Genomic DNA, 21,372 nt, shown 5'->3' on the forward strand with positions numbered 1-21,372 from the left:
GGTGCAGAGGATGGAAGGTGTTGTCCATGATGGATGGAAGCTTGGACAGCACCCTCCACTCAGCTATTTCATCCACTGAGTCCTGAGCGCAGCCTAGGACAGAAACGGCCTTTCTAACCAGTTTGTTCAGTCTCTTTCTGTCCTGCTCTGCGCTGCCAGGGGCCCAGCTCTCCGTTCTGCCCTCTGTTCGATTTATTTTTAGTTTCTTTGTGTTCTGTGTATTGTAGTTCTACCAGTGCTGAGTTATTTAGTTCTTGTGTTGCTCTATGTTGCCTTCTTATGTTTGTTTCCTTCTCCTTTGGTCCCTTCATGTTATTATTCACTTATGAAAAAAACATTCCAAGAACATGCAGCTGATGTAACAGGCTGCTTCATCCACAGCGCCTGAAAGTTCTGTCGTCCATTTTTTAGACATTCCAGAAACCACTAGTAAGACTGAAACTGAAATGTTATAGCTTATTAAACTACACAGGGTTATGAGAAATCATTGCCATTTGTTAACAATTAGTGCCAACGCAGTGTATCAGCACAAGGTCCAAAGTGTGTAAGCAAACATGGGCAGGTTTGTCCTAGCAAAGTTAATTGAGTCTAAGATGGCAGGCTTAATTTAGACTACCCCTCTACTACAACAAACTTCTTTATATTCAGCACAAAATCAAACTAGGGGTTGATCTAAAAAACAACATTCTTATGGATGATAACTAAACAACAGGGTTAATTTTGGTGCATTGCAATTAGGATGACAAATATTAAGGATTAAATATTCAAAAGGACTAAATTTATCAGTCTCATTTCAAATGTAATTATTAAATAAAAGTTTTTGAAGAGAGAGAGAGATGTATAATAAAACACATTTAAAAGTTTTAATGTCTTGCATTAAATTAATTAAATCTAAACATTTTATTTTAATTTGCTCATTTTCGTTTATTTTTTAAATCTGTTTTATTTTGGCAGAGGGCAAGACAGTGTCCAAATATGGTATTGGGTTGGAAACAGTAGAGAAACTGCAGATGGATGCATTATGCCATTAAACACTGTTGTAACATTTAACATTTGTACTGAAATAATCAAAAAACCAAACAGAAATATTTGCACATATATGCAATAAATTCACCACAAATTCTATTCAAAATGTAAGAGTTTATTAACAAAATTCAACTGCAAGTCATTTCAGTTAAAAACGACATTCAACTAAACTAAGCTACTATATACACAAAACAGAATGGGGGGGCAGTTTGGTCTGTGTATTTTAGTTCCAGTTCTTCTTTTTCTTGTATTTTCATTTTTGGTTTTAAGTCGTAAAATTGTTAGAAAACAAATGCTAGATTCAAAATGATACAGAGTAAATGTTATTACACTTATTGATTTACATGTTATGTTGGATTGTATTTTATGCGATGCAGAGATTATCTTGTGCACTCGAAATATGCAAACATTATAGGAAACATTGGTCTCTCACCTCATATGATCCCTAAGAATTGTGTTTAGACTTTGTTAAATATAAATTCCATATAAACCGCTTCGCCTCTAAACATGGTCATCCTGACCAAATCTCTCTATCCTTTAGCTTTACCTTCAACCCAAAGGAAGGTATTGATAATCCTGCTCTGATCATCACTGATGATTTCGGTGAGTTTTTGATATTTTTTTCTGATATATTATTATATTGTTGCTAGATCGGGGTTAATTATTTATCCATCATGTCCAGAACCTGATGTGTGCATGGCGCCCCGCCTATGTCAGCTGAAGCGTGTGGAGGGTCAGAGCTTTGGCTTTCAGCTACACATGGAACAGAACAAGCATGGCATCGTAATCGGAGACGTAGAACCCTGGAGTCCTGCCCAGCGTAGTGGTCTCAGGGGGGGGGAGCGACTGCTAGAGGTCAATGAGACATATGTCGGCAATATGGACTTTTTAAAGGTAAGTGTCCAAAGCCATTTCAAACTAGCTGATAGTTTTAATATTAGCTGATGCTGATCTATTAAAACTAAAATAAATGTTTTAAAAGGTCAGAGTTTCCTTCAGAAAATGGCAACATAAAGGTCTCTGCTCATTGTTTTGCCTGCTGACTTGTCCCAAAAAAATGAAGGACATTTAATTAAGGATCCTCTTGATGGCATCCTGGAAAATAGAATTTAGTGGTACTTGAAGCTTAACTCAACCTGGGTTTGATGACTCTGGACAGCGCTTGATGTTAACCATCGCCCAATCTCCCGGGGCAGATAGTTTTTATTGTTGGGAGAGGACCAATTTCATTGCATTTGCCCTCCGGGCAAGTGCAATGATCGCAAAAAAAAATTATTTCTCACTCAAAATTACTTTAAAATCACCAACATTCAATGAAAATGACCCAGAAGCGTTGCCGGCGCCATTTTTGTTGTTTTGTACACATTCTCGCGTGATTTGAAAAAGCTTGGTGATTTTCCGCCAGATGTCGTGATTTTTGTCCGGGAATTGGTGCGAATCAGACACATTTTTTTCGCTCCACCCATTTCACCCACCACCCAGATAATCCTAGATTAAAAATAATCGGTCAGCAATTAGGAAAATTGGCATAATTGTATGTCATGCGCAAAGTGTAAATATGGCTATCATATGGCAGTCTTCTATACAGTCATGCAGGTCATACATTAAAAAATGTTAATTACATTGTTTTCTCTTAGACATTGGAGAGGTGCATTTAAATGTTATAGAGCTAAACATGTTAAATCGGTGACCTGTTATGTTATTATTATTGTCTTGTTTCTGCATTTATTTTGTCAGGGAAAACTAATTAGATGATATTAGATTAGATGAGCTTTATTGATCTCACAGCGGAGAAATTCACTGGTCACATATTGGCATAGTAATAAAAGAAGGTGCAAACAAGGAGGAAAAAGATGCATTAAGAAGAATAAACAATATATATATATATACAGTATAGCCACGTATATACAGTATATCAAGATAAATAAGGGTTAAGGTGCAAGTGTACATGTATCGCACACAATGAAAAACAAAATAAAAATAAGAAATAAAATAAAAAAAAATACAAGGTAGCAGCACAGAGGTTTGAGGTGACATATGTACAATCCGGATGGCTTATATACAGGTGGATTTACTTTAACGTTAAAATGTAGTAGGTAAGGAACAATGGTGAGGTAGTGGTATGACTATTCTATTCACATATATTGCACATTCAGCGTATTGCACAGAATATTGTACATTCAATAAATAAAGAACTATAATATAACTGCACAGTGGTTTTTACAGGAGTTATTGTGGTCATAGGCATTATTATAGAGTCTGGTGGCAGCATGAATGACCTGAGGTAGCGCTCCTTCTTACAGACAGGGTGTCTAAGGGCCGGATTTATCAAGATCCAATTTTGCGTGCAGTAATTTGCGCTCGCAAACTGGATTTTTACGCGAGGGGCTGAACCATGGTTTGCGGGTGATTTAACAAGAGTGATTGCGTAACTGGTGGCAGGTGCAAAACTGTTGGAAACGCCCTATTTAAATGATGGTTTTGCGCGTTTTTTGGTTTGCGGCAAAGTAGTGTGTAGTTTGTACAAACTAGTGCATTAAGAAATTTAAATCTTACAGTGACCCCGCCAAAAAAAAAAAAAAAAAAAAAAAAAAAATATATATATATATATATATATATATATATATATATAAAGAAAAAACTTTGGCAACCTTTATTCCCTAAGGTGGTACGTGGCTGAATTTCTACTTCACTGCAGTAAAAAAAAACAAAAAAAAAACAGGTGTTTTGTATTGGCCTGTAGAAAAATGCACATACCAAATGGCTCACAAGAAGTGACTGTGGATGAGATTACTGCGCGTACGCATCCCCGCAGCATTGGCATGTTGCTCCACAGGCGCAGGGGGCAGGTCGGGGTTCTCCGTTAGGGCGTCAGGGTGACATGGCATTAAGAACGTCAGACAGCACTTCTGAAAAACTAGATTGGTAGATCCAATGTTGCAAGGAGTTTTGTGATATCTGGTATTGCGTGGGTCCTCCTTGTGGCTGGCTCCAAATCCATTCGGAGTTCCCCCAACAGCTCCAAAATGGCAATGCTGGATAAACGATATGTTTTGATGATCGTTTCCTCGTTCATTCCAAAAATATTCATACTGAGTGAAAAGATGCGTTCTCTGCGTCTCCTTGCTTCATTTCGATGTCTCCTTCTCGCGAAATAAACTCTCGCGAAATAGACTCTGAAATAAAAGTTATTCATTTGTGACATTGACTTCTGTCTTGTGATTTATCTTAAATTTTTAACCTGTCAAGTTTTTTTTTAGATTTTTAACATTACAATTTATATTTTCCAAACACACAACAGTTTAAAGCAAAGTTTAGTTTGAAAAGAATGTGCAGGAAGGATTGAAAAGCATGTTAACACGGTAATGTAGGCTTGAGTTCATTATCTCAGGCATCCCCAACCTCAGTCCTCGAGGCCCCCTGTCCTGCAGGTTTTAGAGGTTTCCATGCTTTAGCACAGCTGATTATAATGATTGCAGTAGACCAACTGTCTGTTAATTAGCTTTCAATTAAAATCAGCTGTGCTGGAGCAAGGAAACCTCTAAAACCTGCAGGACAGTGGGCCTCGAGGACCGAGGTTGGGGATGCCTGCATTATCTGACACATGCATATACACACCAGGAACCTGTAAACTTAAAAAATACTGAATTACAAAAAACATTTAAAAAGCAAACATGTTTCATTGATATATACACAAAAATGAATATTAGGAACTGTATTTATCAAACATTATACTGGGCTAGTAAAAATTGTTTCTGGGCAAGTGAAATGTGAAAGTCACTTGCCCTTTGGGCAAGTGGTAAAAATCCTTAACTTCAACCTCTGCTGTAGATGTGAGCACTACTGTTAAAACAGGTTACGCTGAAGGAAAAGGGTCGATCAACATAAAAAGACAGGAGAAAAGTTGAGAATAGCCTTAAATCCTAATTGTTCATCCAGGCCTGCCTTCTCAACACAACACTAAAGAAAGCTACAGTTTCAATAAAGATTCATAAAAGGCAAAACTGGCAAATCTCCCTCCCTTCACAAATTGGAGAGTGACATGCATCTGATGCACTTTGACTCTTCTACTTTATCCATGAAATACAATTGAAGCTACAAAAAAGAAATGATCATGACTTGAAGGTCTTTAACCTTTAAGGTTTTTTAGTTTTATGTTAATTGACCTCAGAACATAAATTTATGAGGAATTAAAGCTCAGCTTCACAAGGCCCAGCTAGCTGCTCTGGTCTTGGTGAGCCATTTTACTGGGCCAGCAGGCCCTGATCTCAGCAAAGCTGTGCTGTCATGTGTAGAGGCTATAGGTGAGAAAGAAGGTGAAGCAGATACCTTATCAATACATTTATACATTTTCTGATAACAGAAAAACTCCTCACGTTGTCACAAATCTTCGTCAGATGATTTTAAATGTATTTGCATATTTTTTGGTGCTTTTTCCATTATCCATCTAATTACTTACAGGTGGTGAGAAAGATCCAGTCCTGCGGCTTACACTTGTTTCTTCTGGTGCTAAGGAAAGAAGAGTATGAGCAGGTATGCATGATGAAGATAAACTGTAAACAGTCTTGAAATGTTCAATTTTAAAACGTTTTACTTAATGGGAATAAACTTCGAAAACTTTTATTGTCATTTTGTGTACACAGTGTATACAAACGAAATTGTGTTTTGTACAGCTTTCAGACAGTAAATGAGCAGCAGCTTTGCAATGAACATTTCCATTCAATAAAATGCAGAAGTGATAGAATGTAAACAATGTGGGAGAAAAAACATGGTGCAAAACGCATTAATATGGAAGCTCAGAGCATTTCAAGAAAAGTATATATGTGGCAAATATGCATTAGAAAAACATTTTTTTCTTCTTTTTTTTTGAGTGTAATGTGCTCAGAATGTAGGATCCAGAATTCAGGCGAGACACAGTGGGAAAGTTAAAAAAGTTTAATGAAAATAAAAGAGAACAGAAGCGACCCAGTGCCAGTGATGGGTGGTGCCCATATTCTGGTGGAAGATGATTATCCATGTCAGTCACTTACCTGGTTTAACAGTTCAGTCCATGCTCTCAGAGTGAAAATAAACCCAGCCAATGGACCCCCAACGAGATGCGGCAGGAGCCGCCCTGTTTTTCCCGATGCAGCAGCCCCAGTGAACAGGCAGGAGTCCGAGCCAGGTCAGGCAAACAGCTCAGAACAGGATGTTTCTGAGATCCAGGAGTCCGTAACCCAGCCAGGGGTTCGGATCAAAACAGGAACAGACAGATCCAGGGCTCCAGGAATCCACAGAGCGTTCAGGCAGGTTCATGACTCCATGAGTCCAACAGAGAGCTCGGAAAGACACGCTCAGATGGAGACAGGCAGGCTCAGCAGTTGAGAGACAGAACCTTACAGATCCCCACAGTCTGCACTCTGGGTTCCTGAGCAAGACCCTTTACCACACACTGCTCCCCTGGCGCCGCACGATGGCAGCCCTGTGCTCCCCAAGGGGATGGGTTAAATGCAGGGGTAAATTTCTCAATTATTATACAAAATAATTAAAATCATCAAAACTGCAGAACTTTAAACTAGCTCCCTCTGCTGAGCCAAAACAGAAAGCAGGAGCAGGTGGATAAAATGAATTGGTAACAGACAGAGGACAAGGCAGGTGAGTGAAATGAACAATTAGGTCAGCTATTACGGCCGCAATCACGACATTAAGTTCTTTGTGGTTTGGTGTTATCAGTGTGATGTAGAGTCTGTGAGTTGATTTAGTTTTTTCAACAGTTCAGCTGCTGATGGCAGTGGGGAAAAAGCTGGTGCAAAATCTGCTGGACCTGCAGCGGAAGCCTCTTACCTGAGGGCAGCAAGGAGAACAGTCCATGGTGGGGGGGTGAGGGTCATTGATGATAGTGACACGCAGCGCTGGGATGAAATGTCTTTAACGGGGGAAAGAGGAGCCCCCATGATCCTCTCTGCTGTTCTCACCTTCTTCCAGTCTGAGGCGCTGCAGCCTCCACACCACACAGTGAGACAGCTGGTCAGAACGCTCTCTATGGTGGTTCTGTAGAAGGTGGGGAGGATGGGTGGGGGCAGGTGGGCTCTCCTCATTCTCCACAGGAAATATGATGCGCTTCTGTGACCTTTTGACCAATGAGGTGGAGTTCATAGTCCAGTGAGGTGATACTATATTTGGGCAAAAATGGAGCGTCCCAAACTCTGTGATCTCTACGAAAAATATTGTTTTGATTTCTTTTACTGATTAAAGCTAAATTCATTAAATCACCGCAAACATATTTGTTTTAGGTATAAATGATGATCCATTGATTGATCCTTGCTGTCCGGTCTTTTCCTTAAATAAATAAGAGAGCAGAAAAAGCTTGGTGAGAGGGTTATTATCACTATAGAGTGAGGATGATCTTACGGTATTCTTCCCTTTGCTGAATCCTGCGGTGGCCTTCCAGGCAGTGCTCATGGATGTAGACCTCCAACAGCTCGCCAGAGCCTCCAAAGGAGACGGGTGGACTCGCCCCAGACTGTGTCACATCGTCAAACATCCAGAACATGGCCTGGGGATGACTATCATACCAATAACAGGTACCTTACATTTATTGGTTATTCTTAGTTAGTCCTCTGGTGTTTTTCTAAGGCAACAAGTCTGAATGTCAGTAGATGTTGGGATGGTAGGCTGTACCATCTGTATCGCTTCTCTTTTCTCCATATGTTACATGTTGTGTTTCTGCTGATGGTATACCAGGGCTGCCAAAATTTTCATCAAACCTTGGACAATTTGTTTGGAAAGGAAACCCTTGTCAGGGTCGGATTGAAAGGCTGTGAGGAATGGTTTTCAGGGGATTTACCTGAAACAAAGTGGGAAATGTGGAATTTTTAATAGGACAATAAATTTTACTGAATTACAGTAAGTGATCTGTAATTATGTGGAAATTTTTCCATACAGTATATATTATTTCTATATTCTGGTGATTTTTCAGAGAATTGAATTAAATAAGAATGGGCCCTGCTAAAATATTTGCATCTTAAATATACTGTAAACTAAGAATTTCACAACTTTATTAATTAGTCTATGCAGTTCAAGTAAAATAAACAATGGGGAACTAATAGGTTATTACTGGATTACTGACACTGATACACAAACCAGTGCAATGAAATCCCTTGCAAACTACACTGTGTAGGAATATTAGGTAAAAGACTACGGATTAAAAATCTTAACTCAGTATCTTCAGGAGTTCTGAATAGAGCATATTGATAGATGAAAAACTTTTATTTTAAATGCAAAATGTTTACATATTTGTTTTACAATTCTGGTATAATTGCTCTGTCAGCTAAAGGCAAGTTTTAGAGCCTTTATACTTCAGTTAACAATTGATTACTTAATATTAAATATGATTGTTTCAATAATTGATTAATTACGATTAATCCGATTCATTGTCTCAGACATTGTAGATTCTATAAAAACTTATGACACAAGACAGCACTTCTCTGAAAATCTAATTTAGGAAAAAAAAGATGGAAATTACGTTTTTAAACATATTCAATGTCAAATTTGTCAAATGTATTTATTTCAGATTTACAAGTATATAATAAAGACAGTATGTCCATATAACATAAATTAAAATAGTCTGAAAAAGGGAGTATTGGCAGAAGCAAGGCGCTTATAATGGCCACCCTCAAAAGCCAATATACATTGGACTAGAAAGCAACAACAAAAAAAAGAAAGAAAAAAAGATGGCCACCATTTATAATACATTCCAAGGTATGATTTCAGGAAAAAATATTCTACAATAATAAAATTTTACAAAAAAAAAAAAAAAAGGTAACGCACCCAATATCTTACTGCTCTTAACTGTTTAATTGTCACATGCTTCATAATTTTTTATATTTTTTAAACCTTGTTAATGTTGTATTATCTTTTAGCTCCTGGTCTATTTTGTTCCATACATCAACCCCAACAAAAGAAATACAATGTTGTTTACATTAGTTCTTGCTTTTGGTTTTCGGAACATTTTATTCCCTCCATCATAAAAGCACTGTTCCTGATCAAAAACAGACCCTGAATATGTGCAACTAATTATTTTTTACTTTGTACATAAATTGAGCGGTCTTAAAGTAGACCAAATCTTTAAATTGTAATGTTTTTAAATGTACAAAAAGTTGGTTTGTATGCTCTCTTATAATCTGCTTTATTGTCAATTTGAATAGCTCTCTTTTAAATTATGAACAAAGGGTTTAAATTAGTTTTATCGGTGTTTCTCCACACTTCAATACAGTACAGGTACAGCAAAACTAATGAACAATTTAAAAGGCCTTTAAATTTATATAACGCTGCCAATGTTTTAGATAACTTTCATCTGATACAATCAATATGTGGTTTCCAACTTAACTTAATTTGTATTGTTACCCCAAGAAATTTTCACTTACTCTTTCGATATCTGTGTCATTTATTTTCAATTTTGTGTGCACATTAATAGCACGATTTGTGAATATCTTTATATAAAAGTACATGGAATGGAATTGAGTTTTAATTTCCGTCATTTTTTAGCATGAAAAATATGGTATATGGAGTGCGAGCGTGTGAAGACATCAAGATTCATAAGTCTCACGCCCAATGGGTGAGAGTTGACAGCCCTGGTATACACTTGTTTTCCATGCAACCTGTCACTTCCTGTTTGTATTTTTGTTGCCGTTACTTGTTTGTCATGAGTTCTTCCTTATGTCATTAGTGTTTATTTTATTAAATCATGTTGCATCCATGTTGTAGTCCTTCATTCCCTTTATGGTTGATTTGAGGCTACGTTCACACCCCAGCCATCAATGCTCATGTGCTACTGCACATGCGGGACATGTGTAGTAGCAGATGCAGCGACATTGCAAGCAGCGAGCTTGCTCTTTGTTTACGGAAGTAAACATGAATTTTAGTGCTGGAGCGCATCATGCAATCTTTCTTTCCCAACCTTAAAGATGATTGAAAATAAAGGCTGCTCACAGCTTTATCTTCCGCAGGGGCGTGCATACATAGACACTAGGTGGTGCTAAAGCACTAGGAAGTTTGCCCTTTATCAACAGAAATGCCCTTTTGAAACTATTTTTTTTTAATTATTAATATTATTAAGATTTTACTGAGGTCGGTTTTGAAATGATCTTTTGAAAACCTGAGCCATTAAAAACGAAACAATGCCCCGAAATGAGCCACCTCCTTGCGCACACCCGACCAGCCTCTCTCTCTTCCTTTGTCACGTGAACTCGCGCGGTCACCCGCAGGGCATGCCAGATGCGCAGCATCATAGCAGTTCAGGAAGCGTCTTCAGATAGCAGGAACGGTCGCTGACAGGCTGCTTCTCCCGTGCCCCAATAGCCAGGTAATATACAGATCAAGCAAAATCATTTTGTTGTGCATTAAAATGTGTCATTCAGCAGCACCAAACAAGTATTTTTGCCGACTGGTCACCTGATAAACTAGTTAGGCTAGATAAAGTTTTACACTGTAGCTCAAGTCAATGACAGATAACGTGAGAACGGCCACATAGGCTACAAATAATTTCGGTAGAGTTTGCAATTGCAAATCTATGTGTTAAGACAAACGTTTTCTGTTGTATAGGTTTTGTTAGGCAACATAAATTAATACATTTTGGTCTCTTTATTGTCTTAATTGTATATTGATTTAGTAATTGCAACACAATGCCAAGAAAGGAGGGTTAATCATATTGAAAAATCTTAAAAGCTGTTCACATTTTATTTTTAAGTGGTTTGTACAAAATCAGAAGGTATTAAAATGGCTATTATTTTGTAGGCTACCATAAGTCATGTCCACGTGACAAGACTTCCAGTCATGTTGCCCTAATAGCCCATTATTTAAACTAATGTGGCATATTTGTTAAAGCTATTATTATTATTATTATTATCATTATCATTGTTATTATTATTATCATTATTATTATCATGATGGTTATTATTATTATATTGTAGCCAGTCACAGCAGGGAAGCTCTATACCGTCAACATCTACCAGGACAGGAGATGAGGAAGAGTTCAGGGAAGACACAGAGACAGAAAAAGACCAGGATGAGGGAGAACAGATGGATGAGGGAGACCAGGGAGATGAGCTAGATTAAAGAAGAAGAAAGATTAGTCTGTTCTGTTGGTGGTGTGACTTTTTTCCATTGAAAACTCATGTTTAGAGAATGTTACAAATAAAAGTCAAATTTCATTCAACATGCGTGTGTATTTTTTTTTTATAATTGAAAATTGTTCCACGTGCGCTAAAAAGTACCCTCCTCCCCCTCCTGAGCACCTGCCCCCCAAAATGTCTGTGCACGCCTCTGATCATCCGCCATTGTGGCATAGCATGACACAGGATAGTGACCTTTGTTGAGTATTACCGGTAATGACGTTCAGACACAGGTCGCATTTTAAAAGATCAAATTCATATTAGGTTTAGGACCACATAGCCAAGAGGCCTGAGTCACATGTGAAAACATCAGATCTGTGTTTTTAAGACTGTCATGAAAAGATCCGATACTGGTCACATGTGGACAAAAAATTTGGACTTGGGGCACTTCAAGCTGCAGTGTGAACGTAGCCTAAATGTGTCATGCCTTTTCTTTAATGTCCCTTTTCTTCTTTAAGTTTTTCTCCAGTAGTTATTATTTTAAAAAGACAGTATTTTTTTCTATAATAAGTCTTAAATCATTAAGTAGCAATTTCCTGTTTTAAAAAATGACCCTCCCAGAGTAATGTTACCTACAGTTCAAAATAGAGCAGATGTACCATATCATCCAGTTTCATCAAAATAATAACAGCAAGGTCGTGCCATCAGGTCAGAGGGGTCGATACATGCTGAGCACTGTAACTGATGGTCCAGCCGAGAAAGCGGGAGTTCGCTTTGGAGACATACTGATTTGGATCAACGGTGTGTCTGTGTCAACACTGACAAACACCACTCTGAACAAAACTGTAGGTGCATACTGCCCTCAGGGTTATATGACATAGTTCATTTGTGGACTACAAGTCTTCTAAGTGTGTGCAGTGTTTGTGGTTCTCAGGTGAGGAAGAGTGGGAACTCGGTGACAGTGCTAGTTATCGACGGTACCAGTGAGTCCTCTTATCTCAGGAGAAAGATGCCCATCCTTCCTGTGCTCGCAGAAAGCTTCAACCTTCCCTACTCTGCTAAGAATATGCATTTGCTGAAAAGACCTAATGGATATGGTTTCTTGCTAAGACAAGAGAGGGTGGAAGCACCAAAAAAGACCGGTGAGTAACACAAAGTTGGAAAAAGGGTCTCCCCTCCATAAGTCCATCTCCGAGATTGTCATTAATGACATGTACAGAAACACAAACAATTAAAGGATTGCAATTAAAATACTTTCACATCTGTTTATGCCTGGTTCTGCTGGAGGTTTTTTCCTGTTAAAAGGGAGTTTTTCCTCTCCACTGTCACTACAAGCATGCGAGTCAATGGCATCGACTGGTTTTCTTTAGATTAAATACTTTGAACCAACCTGACTGTACTATCAGGTTGAATTGTATCTATGAAGTGCCTTGAGATAACATGTTGTGAATTTGTGCTATATGAATAAACTATAAGTTTGAATTGAAACACAGCAGGTAGAAGATGAAAGTCCCTTGTATCCTTTACCACAGTAGTAATGGCATAAACACAGACAGAGAGGTTCTATTTTACATTTTCGCCGTCCATGAGCTTGACGCCATCTTGGTCATCTTGGCTTATAATTGAACAAAACAGAAAAACTGGCCGTTTCTCATTATGTGTAACGTCGTCAGCCTCAGCCCTAATATTCTTCCAATTCACAAGAACAGCAGACCGAGAACGGACAAAGTCCCCGGATGTTGTTCTCACCCCTCCCTTTTTACCCAGCATGCATCAGAGCAGACTTGTCTGTTGTTGAGATGGACAGCTGTCCCAGCATGCACTGCAGCAGCAGCAGCTTTCAATGGACACTCACAGAGCTCAGAGTATTAAGTTAAAAGTTCTCTTCTCTTTTGCCATTTTTCAATAAAAGTAAGTTTTAAGATCATTTGAAGCATGAACATTATTCGTTTAAGCATCACTATATGGCCCATTTACTGATTTAATAAGTAATTTAAAAAAAATTCTGATGTTGAGAGGATCGCGACAACCAGCGCTCCTCCGAGTCTAACCGCATCCAGAGCTGATGTTAACCCGTCTACAGCAGCCCTCTCTCGGCATAGCCATGTGAGAAGTTCCACTGGCTCTGATGGCAGGTTTTTGTTTTAATTAGCAAAATGTTAATTTGATTTGTTTTTATCTCACTGTGTTCATTGTTATTCCCCCACTAAGTGAAAAAAGAATAATTTATTATTATCTAGAGACTGTTAACTGGAGGTATAATGCAGCTCCAGATGAGCTGAGCGTGTGGTGATGTCATCAGTACGCTTCTGTTCCAATTGACCCATATTTACGATGCATGCTCCCGTTCTCCCAGAGTCCAGACTTTCCTGGGTTCTTCTCACAGGAACATACTTGGCAAGGACATGAGTCCGTACTCACATTCATGAGAATTGAGAAACGGCCACTGTGTCTTGTTGTAAAAACAAAATGGACACTAGTTTGTTTATATCATTGTTTCAGCGATCAAACACTTCATGCTGAGAAATCCACCAACCAATAACTGTATGTAATTGTTGGTTCGTTTTCTTCCAAATGTGCTGGGATCCTTTTCATGGATGCCGTCTTGCTGAAAATAAAACTGAAATGGTTTAACTTTGGCCTTTCTTTAAAAGCTCTTGAGAAATTGCTCTATTCTAATCTATCCAATTGTGTCTTTGAACATTAATATGGATGTATTAATGGCAAACTCAGAGCAATTAGCCACTTTGGACCCTTTGAGTTAATGTTCTATGCAGATGATAAACAGCTGTCTGTATCAGTAGTTCTACATAATGGTTTGACACAATTGCATTTAAAGTGGTGGCTGGTTTCAGAAGGTGGCTGACTGAACTCATTGTTAATCATTCATGTTCTAAAACTGTCCTCAAATTTCAATTCTCAAGGGTTGGTGTCCTGCAACACCTGAATCGAAATGTTAAACTGCCCCACTATCTCACTACCTCACTGTTTTTCTTCCTAATGTGTGGGGATCCAGCTCATGTGTTGAGGGAGGTGGATGCAGGGAGTGCAGCAGAGGATGCAGGTATGGAGGATGGTGAACTGTTACTTGCTGTTAACGGAGAACCTGTTGAGACCCTGGAACATGAGGTCATCGTCAAACTGATCAGAGACAGTGGAGACAAAGTCACCCTCACCTCTATGTCTATGCAAGGGAGAACATTTTACCAACAGGTAGGTGGGGTCACTTTAAATATAGCTATTCAGCGTCTGTATTTAGCAACGTCTCTAAGGATTTTACTTGATTTCTGCTCATCAGTTGGGAGTGTCTCCACTCTTCTTCCATGAAGAGCAGAGACGCAAGCAGAGACACAAGCCAGACTCTCTGAGGAAAACCCAAACAAACTATCAGGATGGACAGGACACAGGCTCTGATTTCCACTCAGCGCACTTGGGTCACTCCAGAACCACCGTTAGACAGGTTTGACCAGAACTTTCTTAACTTCTTTCAGCACCAACAACAGCACTCTGAGATTTCCCTGCAACATATTTCCTAAAGCCGGGCATACACTGTACAATTTTTTCAATTGTTGTACGCATCTACTGCTCACACTGTGCGACCCGACGCTCTGATACGATCCACCTGCTCACACTGTACGTTTGAAAACCACACCGGACGCAGCACCACAGTAAGATGGCGCTACATGGACTCATCTATCCAGAAGAAAAAGGAGTGGAAGAGGAATATGAAGCTCACTAGAGTGAAACACACTGCCTTGGCAATTTGTGAAATTTTGTGATAAAAGTCCTGAAAAGAAAAAGCGATGACGTATTTGGACAAAGACATGGCTGAGCAAACGTGGCTACTACAGTCCGTCAATTTTAAGAAAGAACTCCGTTTCACTGACGACCACTGGCCCTGAGAGGCTGATAGCCCCTCATTACCCCCCTGTACACTACTCGACGCAGGACACACGACCAGGCTGAAAGTCGGCCCGACTGAAAAATTCTTGTACGACTGCAAAATTGTCCCAAAAAGTGCACACACAAAAAATCGTACAGTGTATGATATAACATGACATAACAGATCGGACCGAGTAGGAGCTCATCAGGTTTGGATATTAGGTTCGTAGGTTAGCTGAATGCTTGTGAACACAATCCAGTATCAGCAGCTTTCTGTATACAATCTTGAACCTTGCCCAAATAATTCTTATCCCAGAATTTATTAGATTAGTCAATGGAGACAGCTGGAAAAACAGAGAGCAAGGACCAAGGAAGAAAGCCTGGAAGTCATTTAGAAGGCAGACTTTTCAGGAAACAAAAGGAAAGGATCTACACTCAACAGTCCTCCCACATATGTTTCTTTTAAAGGAATAGTACACCCAAAACATGATTAGCCTTCATTTTCTACTCACCCCCATGCTGAACAACACTCTGGAGTACTTTTTTGATATCTCAAATGCATCTGGAGATCTGGGAGGCTTCTTGCTGTCTGCTGACATTCAAATAACGGAGGTCTATGGCGCCCGAGACAGAAAGGTCCATAAAAGTCCACAAAAAACGTGTCAATATTCCTCCATACTGCTCGTCCAATGTATTCCAAGTGTCCTGAGTGGGTAGCATCCAGAATTTACTCGAAGGGAAGTCATTTAGAATGTTTTTAGAGCATAAACAGTAGTGTATAGGATTTCCTAAAAGCGCGCACCTGCGCTTTCACGACGCTACGGAAGCCGGCAGACCAAACCAGATGAAAGTGTGCATTCAGCGTCTGCTCTGCCAATAATGCAAGTGTAGAAGAAGAAATGTGCTGTTTACCTGTGCAAAGAAAGAAACAACGAAAGAAAAAATGTCTGAGGACTTCAGTGTTGAGGAAGAGCATGAGTTCTTTGCCGAGCTGAATGCGCACTTTCATCTGGTTTGGTCTGCCGCGGTTTCCATAGCGTCGTGAACGCACTTTCAGGAAATCCTATACACTACTGTTTATGCTCTAAAAACATTCTAAATGACTTCGTTTCAAGTAAATTCTGGACGCTACCCACTCAGGACACTTGGAATACATTGGACGAGCAGTATGGAGGAATATTGACACGTTTTTGTGGACTTTTATGGACCTTTCTGCCTCGGGCGCCATAGACCTCCATTATTTGAATGTCAGCAGACAGCAAGAAGCCTCCCAGATCTCCAGATGCATTTGAGATATCAAAAAAGTACTCCAGAGTGTTGTTCAGCATGGGGGTGAGTAAAAAATGAAGGCTAATCATGTTTTGGGTGTACTATTCCTTTAATAGGACAATAACCACATTTGACATCATTATCAATTTGTCATTTTTGTACAATAGGAACTTTTTAATATCTACGTATTTTTCAATTTTTTAACAATCTTAAATGGTAAAAAAATGCATCTTTTTAGGTAAAATATTGAGAAAAATAGAAACACAGCAGCCAGTTAACAGAAAACTGTGAAACCTGTGCAATAAACATTGCTGAAAATGTCCAAAAATTATTTTTTCAAATCATTGAAAGAGGTCCAATAGTAGGAAAATGCTCATTTTCTTCTGTATGATGCATTTCAGGGGTTAACCTCTCAAAACCCACCGCCTTTACAAATAATAACTCAGAATGTATGAAAATTATACTGGTAAAATGTTTACCAATAAAGACATGTTAGACATTGTTGGAAAGCTTAGATTATCCACAATTCAACCACCTAGTTCATTTTATGGACATAGCGAGCACCAAGACACAATTATAGCAGCATGTCGAGATGTAGCATGACAAAGCAAGCATGTCTTTATTACTGCTGTTAAAAAAAGACTTATTATTTTTGAGAATAAGAAAAACTACTTTGAGTCATGTTTGAACTGATGCAGCTTGGGTGTTTTACTCACCCAATTTCCATTTATATATTGAGAAACTAGAAGGTGCTACCTTTCGAATAATGTATCAAACATGTACTTTGGGCTTACAGTTCCTCGGTTATTTGCTTTTCCATTCGAGTATGCAAAATAGGCGAATTTCCCAGAAATGAGGTGGATATTAAGAGATTAAGAACAGTGTTTTCCAGTGTTCCTGATCAGATGAAGAGCCTGAAAAACAGGTAGGATCTCTGTAAGCACATATTGGGCCTGTTGGGAAAGCAAAGATTGTAGAATCGAACAGCAGCAGAGGTTGAGTTACAGTAATAGGGCGCAGCAGTCTGACCCTGAATGAGGTCTTCAAGGGTCTTTTTAATAAAGTATTATGTATAATCTCTAATAAAAGTGTAGACATCATTTCCAAAAATCAATTCTCAGATTTATTTCAAATTCTGATATTTCACAATTTCAGATTTAAAAAACCCAACATGCTCATGCTAACCAGCACACAACTTGACTTTATAAGTAACAGCTGCTTAACGTTTGCGCTAAGGCTCTACCTAATGGTTTGCCCTGTGCAGGCCTTCCTTTAACCATAAATGGCCAATCCAAAAGATATGAGTCATGAGAATTTAAATTACCTACCTTATGATGTTATTTTATAGTTGCCATTGGCAACTGGGTAGAAGTTGTATAGATGTAATGAGACGGAGACTGAAAAATATGTTTGGTAGCCACCAGCGCTGTTTTTGTCAACAATGAGGATGGCAAATTTATTTTTATGACTTTTTTTAAGATGTTGAAGAAAATTTAGCATTATGAGTGTGATTTTTAGTCAACGAGAAATCAAAATAAGCCGGTGGTCAGTCAGACATTTAAAATGCATCATTGTGCTGTAATCTGCTAAGCATTACCAGTCCTGCTGCTGCGTCCTGTTTAGTCACAGCCCACCTGGCGTGCAGCACTGCGCGTTCTGCATGATCACAGATGGGTTGTTGCAGCAGCGCTAGGGTGAAAATAATCCAAAATGTTCCAGGTGTCGACAGAAAACCTACTCTGCAAGCTCAACTCTGACAAACTGCTCTGATCTTCTATTTGTTATCGCGCAGAAATGATTCTTTGCATGCATGTAGCTCTAGGTCTGTGCTTTATGCTCCACTCTGATGGTTTGCTCTCAGCAGTATGGCTCCTCCTGCTCTCGCTACTTAATAAACTATATGGGGCTGATCATCCTCTGCCAAGTTTAAAAAAAACATGTAATCTAACTATTAAGATTTTATTTCCTCCAGCTCACAAGAGGTGATGCTAAAAATTCTTTAATTTCTACCAAAAGGAGTCCCTAAATTATATCAAAAGAAAATATTTTATTGCATAGTTTATTTTTGAATAAAGACCCAAATGAAAAGGCACATAGATCTTTGTATGTTTCCCTCCCGTTATATTTTAAATATGATGTAAATGTGGGCGTATAGGTGGTGCAGTGGTTTGTGCGCACGACCCATGTGTGGAGGCCTTAGTCCTCGACACGACTGAACCAAGTTTCGAATCCGACCTGTGTTCCTTTGCCGCATGTCTCTCGCCCTTTTTCATACCCCATTCCCTGTCAACCTACTGTATGAAAAATTAGCCACTACTGCAGCAAAAAACAAAAATATAAATATATATATATAATGTAAATGTTTCCTTGAATTGTCATGAAAACATTTTCTATGTTTCCTTTGAATATTTCAACATTTTAGTTAACATATTCTTTCAGTTTCAGTGGATTGCCATGGCATTACATGGAAATTACAGTCCTGCTCACCATTATTGGCACCTCTTCATGTTTTGCATAGCTGAGTGAATATCTTCAGAAATCAATGGAAATGTTCAAAAGTTATATCAGGAACATCTTTCAATTTAAGGTCTAAAATAATTGAACAAAGACAGTTACCATTTCAACACAAATATTTTAATGCCAAAGGACAAAACAGAAAACCAGCATGAGCACCAATATTGACATCCCTCCCTAATATTTGGTTGCACAGCCCTTGGCAGCAATGAAAGCCTCCAAACGTTTCTTATATTCATCTAGAAGCTTCTTGCATTTCTCAGGTGGCAACTCTTCTTTTGCAATCTGCTCAAGCTCTTGTACATTTGCAGGGTTCCTTTTTCCAATGGCAGATTTCAGCTCTACCCAAAAATTTTCAATTGGATTGAGATCAGGACTCATTACTGGCCATTTTAAAACAGTCAATTTTTTCCCTTTCAACCATGCCTGCGTGCTTTTGGAGCTGTGCTTTGGGTCATTATCTTACTGGAAGATCCAGGATCTTCACCTCAAACCAAGTTTTCTTACAAGAGTAATCTAGGGCCAAAGAGTGTTTGGCCCTAGATTACTTTTGTTTTTTCCAGGCCACCAATCACAAAGCCTAGCGGCTCCCTTTGGAAGGAAAATTAGATAAATGAAAAACAATGTGTCCAGATTTTCTGAGTCACCAGTAAATAATGATAGTCCAGTTTGTGTCACTTTATTATCCAGCCACAGAGAGACAGGCTTCCAGCCAGAACTGACGAAAAAATCCTCCTCATCATCATATATGGAAATTGTTCTGTAGTTTCAACCTAAACTCTTCTTACATTCACCAGCTCTTTGTGTTCAGTGATGTTCTGAAACTAAAAACACATTTGTTAATACTTGGTTCAAGTAGCAGATTCTGGTCACTATCCAGGGGAGGCCTGAAGGCATTTGGTTGCTCTTGGTTTTATTTAGACGATTCCTCTGGTCTCTGTTTAAGGATTTTACCGATCCAAAGCAATTTTCTGATTCGTCTTTTAACATTTTTTTCCTTCATGTGGATTGCTGCTACATTATACGTCACAAACATTAAGTGCTGTATAAGTGAACCTCTGTCTGCTGTTTTTCAGCTGTCAGCGAGAATGGAGGACATTTTTCTGTGATGAATAAGATGAGACCAAAGGCGTCAGAGGAGGAACCTGAGCAGGACGCCACAGGAAACGAAATCTTTGTAATCCAGCTGTTGAGAAAAGTCGACTCCTGCACCCTGGAGAGTAGTGCTTATTGACGGCAAAATTTTAGACATGCCAGTTGTGTCTTGCTAAAAGAACAATAATCAATCTTTGGATCAGTTCTCTGTATTTAAGTGAAACAGTAACTGCTGATCTGAAGACTATTGCTAATCAATAATCTTACAAACATCTGAACAAAGACTGTCATGTTTGGCTGGAAGAAAGAATTATGAACATCTGGAAGAGATGCTGGATAACTGAGGGGTCTCACCCTCATCTGGGCTGAACTACAGTTTACAAAATGCTAGAATAAACTCTGGATGAGTGAAATGATCCGTCTGGTGAGTCAATCAGGGAACAAAGGCTGCTTTGTACAAAGTGAGGACTGATTTTATTTCTATAACAGAATGGGTGACATGAGGAGCTGACATTATTAAAAAGTCATGATTTTACCAGTATTTCCTAGATGAACATGTTTCTGTAAATATGACATTTCTAAATGACAGAGATGTGGAAATCTAACCATAACTTCAAATTACAGTGCAAAGAAAACATCTATTTACCTGAACTGCAAATTGTATTGAAGGTACAAGTTATCTGATTAAAACCCAATTATAAAACCTTTTTGACTGGAAGGTTTTTCTAATTGCTGACTAGTGGTTAGTCTTTCATAAACCATTTCTAAGAAGCTTGCTGAGAAAAGAACAGGAACACGTCACATTCCCACATAGCAAAATCTATGAAACATGAGAAAGCAAGATCTACAACTGGAGTTTATATGAGGAAGGAAGCGAAGGACTTGTTCCACCTCTAGCCAGGTTCAGCCCTGAGAACAGTTCCCACTCTGTTCCATTCAATTTCATCCCCCACCAATGTTCAACAGAGCTCACTGAAGATTAGGAGATTAGCGTCCATTTGGAGGTTTAAAAGTGCCAAAACAAAACACATGTGCAAAGTATAAAATCTAACAAAAAAGATGCTTTATTCATCATTAAAGACAATGTGAATTAAACGTGTAGCTTCACCTGAAAGAATCATGTTGTCTAAAAAGCAGGGTACCGAGTACAGATTCCTGTGGAACCCCACTGTGGGATTTCACTTTACTCCAAACGTTATGAAGTATTTCTGAACTAAATTAATTGTAATTTAAAAAGGTCCAATAAATGAAACGTATATTCAGTGTTGAAGTTAAACTTTAGTGTTTTTTTTTTGTTATTGTGGTACAATTAAAAGATGGCTACATACATTTTATTTTTGTGAGGTTGCTCAAATAACTTTTAAAAGTCTTGCCTATATTTGTGATCTGCTTGCGGCTCTAAACATCCCCACATGTGCAGAAGAACGTCAACAGAAAACCACAGTCTGCTCCCAGAAACAGTGAAGGGATAAGTGTTATAGTTTCAAGTGTTTTT

The 21,372-nt window shown here is 38.7% G+C and overlaps 1 protein-coding gene across 2 annotated transcripts in view; it reads left to right on the top strand.

Moving 5' to 3' along the window:
- LOC119795155 (Na(+)/H(+) exchange regulatory cofactor NHE-RF3-like) overlaps positions 1 to 20,582 on the top strand; it is a 29,339-nt gene extending 8,757 nt beyond the window's left edge. For both annotated transcript variants that reach the window (XM_038303001.1, XM_038303002.1), the window contains exons 4-12: positions 1,568 to 1,629; positions 1,709 to 1,920; positions 5,488 to 5,559; positions 7,457 to 7,589; positions 11,826 to 11,962; positions 12,052 to 12,259; positions 14,134 to 14,330; positions 14,416 to 14,577; positions 19,859 to 20,582. In XM_038303001.1, the coding sequence (XP_038158929.1) occupies positions 1,568 to 1,629; positions 1,709 to 1,920; positions 5,488 to 5,559; positions 7,457 to 7,589; positions 11,826 to 11,962; positions 12,052 to 12,259; positions 14,134 to 14,330; positions 14,416 to 14,577; positions 19,859 to 19,891 (1,216 nt within the window). In that variant the 3' untranslated portion in view covers positions 19,892 to 20,582. The remainder of the gene's footprint in view (positions 1 to 1,567; positions 1,630 to 1,708; positions 1,921 to 5,487; positions 5,560 to 7,456; positions 7,590 to 11,825; positions 11,963 to 12,051; positions 12,260 to 14,133; positions 14,331 to 14,415; positions 14,578 to 19,858) is intronic.
- The last annotated feature ends 790 nt before the right edge of the window (positions 20,583 to 21,372 follow it).

The sequence above is a fragment of the Cyprinodon tularosa genome, unplaced genomic scaffold (genome assembly GCF_016077235.1).
Source record: "Cyprinodon tularosa strain WSP-4 unplaced genomic scaffold, ASM1607723v1 ctg500, whole genome shotgun sequence".
NCBI classification, from domain to species: Eukaryota; Metazoa; Chordata; class Actinopteri; order Cyprinodontiformes; family Cyprinodontidae; genus Cyprinodon; species Cyprinodon tularosa.